The 5,000-nt window shown below is 38.6% G+C and overlaps 1 protein-coding gene across 1 annotated transcript in view; it reads left to right on the top strand.

The window, feature by feature from the left end:
- Positions 1-2,344: 2,344 nt before the first annotated feature.
- LOC138021025 (uncharacterized) overlaps positions 2,345-5,000 on the top strand; it is a 6,279-nt gene continuing 3,623 nt past the window's right edge. Inside the window, exons 1-2 of the mRNA XM_068867903.1 lie at positions 2,345-3,132; positions 3,653-4,556. Coding sequence (XP_068724004.1) covers positions 2,345-3,132; positions 3,653-4,556 — 1,692 coding nt within the window. The remainder of the gene's footprint in view (positions 3,133-3,652; positions 4,557-5,000) is intronic.

Below are 5,000 nucleotides of genomic sequence, written 5' to 3'. Positions count from 1 at the left end.
CACATTGATTATTTACCTCGTAATGCGTAATGATATGTTTTACGAGCCCTTGCTTCCTTTTAAGTTTTAGTATCTCAGTCTTAGAAGCTTACGTGTACCTAAACTTAGGACTATGAAGAAGATTGCATGTGTACATGATCATCAGAAAAATGAAGAAAAAAATATCAGTGAAAAAAATGGCGACTAAAAGTTAAGATCTGGCGACCAAAATTTTTGGATCAGTCGCCAATTGGCGCCTTACTAAAAATGTTAATTTCGAGCCCTGGTCTTACAGCACTCACACCATTATTTTCAATATACTTGATTTATAATAGCTGTAATTGATTAGTTTTCGTGTACCCAATTAGTAGAGGGTTCTACCCTCAGCTAGATACCACTGAAATGTTAAATAAATTCTTTGATTTATATATGGTTTTCACTAATGTGACAAGGTGGCCATCGCGGTTAGTGTACAAAACAGTACAAAATGTTTGTGCAGAATTAAGTTCCCAGAGGAGAGAAAATTTATTGTTCTTGTACACCAACATGGCCGCCATGACCTCACATGAAAATGATCTATTGATTGAGCTACTGCTACAGTTTGATGCATACATTAAATTATTACTAAATATGAGCTTTAATAAATAGAAGAAATACCTTCTCTAATTGTTGTCCCTTTTAAGGTCTTTTCAATTTCTTGTTGACAATTCGCCTCATTTTTATTTGCCAGTGCCAGTGCATCTTGGCATCTTTCAAAAAACTTGCATAGGTGTGCATACTGACTTTTTCCTGGTTGAACCCCATTTTCTTCTGCGGCCACTACGTCTGGATACCGTGATCTGGCGATTTTCAGGATACCGTATGGACTTTGGTTCTGGTAATAGGGTGTCCAACTGTCGATCGTGGGACTTTTTGCTGTTCCCAACAGGAGATTGGTGCGCTTGGATCTTTCTTTTCTGCACCAGAGTTCACAATCGCGCAATGAATTCGAATATTTCATTCTCTCGCCTGCCATTTGGAGAATGAAAGAATTAGAGAACACTTGTGTGGGGGTGACTGGGGACTCGTAGTACAAATTCTTAAACTGGCGTTTTAATGAAACGGTTCGCACAACCACGTGTCCCTGTCCGTCGCGTGTTTGAACGAAATCTTTCATGACTTTCGGCGAGCTCAATACAATCGACGAACTTGAGGTCTTGAAAGCAGCTTTACATGTGGCTGAATTTCCATGGGAACACTGCTCGGACTGTGCTTTGAAGTCGGCGTATAAGCGAGCTAGTCTCCTGTCCTTGGTCAGCCCGAGTGACTCGGCATCATCTTCCTTGACATCTTCTAAATGGCAAATTTCGGTAATCCCGTTTTCAGATAAACGTGTGTGGTGTTTATCCAAAGAAGCACTTTTTAACCAGTTATAAAACGTGCTTTCTTCTGTCATCTCTGCCATCTTTGCAAGGCGTTTTTGCATGAGGCTTGTTACAAGGCAGCGGAGGCCTGGATGCAGATCACGACCGCTGACAAATTTCGTAATCATATGTATTCAAAAATAAAATGGCGGACAGCTTGGAAAAAAGTTCACGCGGGAACAGACCATACGTAGATTTCAATTGTAGTTTTGGTTTAAAAATGTTATTGTTTCATTATGCAACAAAACGGCAGATGAAAGAAACACTGAGCTCAAGGAGGCAATCGAACAAAGTTATGAGTGTAGCCGAGAAAGGTTGATTGCACTGTACAGTCTGCTTGACGAATTAGTTGCCGTTAACTGCATTTCTTTCCAAGAGGCATTCGATCAATACGCTGGAAAAGTCCCATCGATAGCATGCAAGCTAGACAAAAAAGAAGCACGACGACAGTTTAAAGAAAAGATCTTGTCGAAGAATGGTCTGCCGGTTCTTTTTTGACTGGTTGGTTGGTTGGTTTATTATTAAATCACATCGCAGTAAAATACTGAATTGCGTAATTATTTACAAGCTACTATACAAATATAAATATAAATGTAAATATAATAGCTTCAAATTCTATTAAAAAGTTCTCATTCATCTCAAACTTGAGTTGGTTTCAGCCGCACACTTCACGAAAAACGAATTAGCGAAACGCTTTGTCTTGGCTGCTGGTACATTATACGTTCTTTGGCGCCTAAAATTTTCCTAGCTGCCTTCTTAATTAAACTATCAACATGATCGTTCCATGTTAGTGTGTTGTTAATGATAAGGCCGAGAAGCTTGCTGGAAGTCGTTTCTTGAATCTGTATCCCATCAACTGTTACTGGGTCGAAATGTTCCGGGGAACGACGGAAGGTGATGGTAAGCTCTTTAGTCTTCTCAAGATTTAGCTGGAATAAATTTTCCGCTGACCAGTTGGAAACATGGTCAACTGCTTCTTGCGCTCTACTTTGTTGCCCCTTGGTGGCCACACGTTCATCCAGCTTTTGGAACTACCATTGGACAATATGTCTTTGTGTCGAAGTTTGGATCTTGTTCTGAACAGCCACAGTCCGTCGAACAAAGGGCATGCTGAAGAACGTTTTGAAACTGAACTAGCTGCTCATATTTCCACTCTGATGAGATTGATGTCATCTTCAAAAGACCGTGCCATTCTTATATTTGTCCTTTCAAGTATGTTCTCGTCAACACAACTAGCTTTGATGTTGGGATTGCAAAACCAGCGTACAGAAAAATTGAAACGAACCATCGAGAAATTTTTAAGTGAAGTGGACAAGAATCAAGAGCAAACAGAGAGTGAAGCACAGAACCGTTTAGAAGCTCTTATATCTAGGTTGCAAACAGACCTTAATAGATGTGAGAGTGAAATTAACATAAAAAGAGCACGGCTGTGTGATGAAGAAGTGGAAAGTAAAAACTTTGACATCAAGATGAAAAGAGAGAGATTGACAAGACTTCAGGGTAGATCTAAAAAGGATGTCAAAAAGAGAATTTCGCGTAGGCTTTTCCACAAGTGGAAACAGAACCTATTGTCGCAGAAAGGCAAAGGTAGAGGGTGTTACAGGATAGATCGTAGAGCAGAGCAAGCAGTTCATGAAGTTTTACAGGAACAATTGAAGGCTCACACACGCAGATGGGGAGATGAAGGAACAGGCTACCTTGAGCACGAGCAACGGATTCAGTCCAAAGAGATGCTGCGAATTGCAAACAGGTAACTATTAAATGATACACAATGATATAAAAAATAAAATTGTGAAACTGAAAGTTGATTTTCGAAATCATACAGTAATGTGCACTTGTTAACAGTCATTATAATGACAAAACCTAAATTATAAATTAGCAAAGACATGTAATACTGAGTCAGTAAAGATAGCATTCATTTTGTTGTGGTATAAAGTGTTTAAATGTGGAGGTGCAGTGATCTTGAGATGTTAGCTGTATGATACATTTCTATATGTTGTGGTTCAAAGTTTTCCTTGGTTTAAATTTTTTCAAACCAGTTTGATTTTTATTTTCCTTCTCCTTTCTTGCATTCATTATCTTAAATTCAAACAATAGAAAATAGAAACCAAACTGCTTTGAAAAATTTTAAACCTTGAAGAAAAATTTGAACCACAACATTATGTTTGGACTTTTTATTGTTTTATGAAACAAAACCACAAAGCAACTTTTATGTTACCATAGAGTTATTGTAAAGCACATAGTTTTTTAAATAATTTTTTTTAAAACAGGCTTCTTCAGCAAATTGGCAAGAAAGCAATTAAATCCAAGGAAACCGTACGCTCCTGGGGAAAGTGCAGAAACAAACGCTATCGACAGGCACAACAACATCGTGGGCAGAATCTTTGGGCACATCTTCGTCCCCAAAAGAAACATAATCAGAGGCACATCAATGTTCACTACAATCGAGCACATATTAAGAATTACACCCGATTTGCATTTGCTAGTTCCAGTGCTGTACATGGCTCGAGTCTAGTCATCAGGCGTGCTATTGATGACAAAGCATACATAAGATGTGGGACATCAGAGGGATTTTCAAGACCACTCCATACTCCAGTTCAGCTAAACACTGGACTTGATAGCCACTTTAAACTCCCATCGGCAGATTATCCTGATCCTGTTGGCTATGTCGCACCTGGAGTAATACTAATGGTTAATGACATGAAAGAGGTGGAACACAGAGGACATGACAAATTTGTTCCAAGAGATGTTACAGTCTCTGTGACTTGTAAACCAAAGCATATCTATCCAAGTTCTGCCACAAACTGGGCCAATGACTTGTTTGCTAACAGATATGTCTTCCGAAATGAACATGAGATGCCTTTGGAAGGAGCATCAGAGACAGCTGTTTTAGACAATTTCTCACTCGAGGACTCTTTACCCTATCTCATTGCAATGAGGGATTCTGTCTTTCAGTTTGAACTTATGACAATTGAGGAGGACTACAAAAGAGTGGTAGAGGGAGGAGATTATCTTTCGAGAGAAATGTTGAGGGTCCACATTCTTCTTAAGAGATTGGAAGTTGGTCTTCTATCAGCAGATCAGTACAGGCAACAAACAGCTCTGGGCAAAATAGTGGAAGATCTCTCCTTACTGGCTGAGCAATTGAAAAGTATTGGTGAGCATTGTGATTTGGTTTTTATTTGTGGGTTAATGATACAAATGTAGTATAATAATATTAATAATGGCATTTATTCATTTATTTGACAGAGGTCATTCACTTGCAGCTTTCATTTGCCACTGTAGTTACAGTAATGAGCAGGAAGTCTCAGCAGCCTTTCCAGGCTTATCTAGGACACCCCCCTTACTAAATGATACAAACAAAGTTCTCAGACAATGTATAAAATGTCAACGGGTTACATTGATCTTTAATACAGATTCATGTAAAAGGGCTACATGTAGGAAAGAGCTACCACTAGATTACCTAGTAATATTAAACAGAAAAATGTATATGTCCTTTTATTAACTTCTGTCCATTCATTTAATATTATTCTTCCGTTGCGTTTTGATAGGAATTAAGGTTTACCTACTGTTTTATACTATTAACTTTATCCTCCCTGAGGATCTGGTCTCAGACTT

This window comes from Montipora capricornis, chromosome 10, assembly GCF_036669925.1.
Source record: "Montipora capricornis isolate CH-2021 chromosome 10, ASM3666992v2, whole genome shotgun sequence".
Lineage (NCBI taxonomy): Eukaryota > Metazoa > Cnidaria > Anthozoa > Scleractinia > Acroporidae > Montipora > Montipora capricornis.
This window is presented reverse-complemented; position numbering and strand designations above follow the sequence as displayed.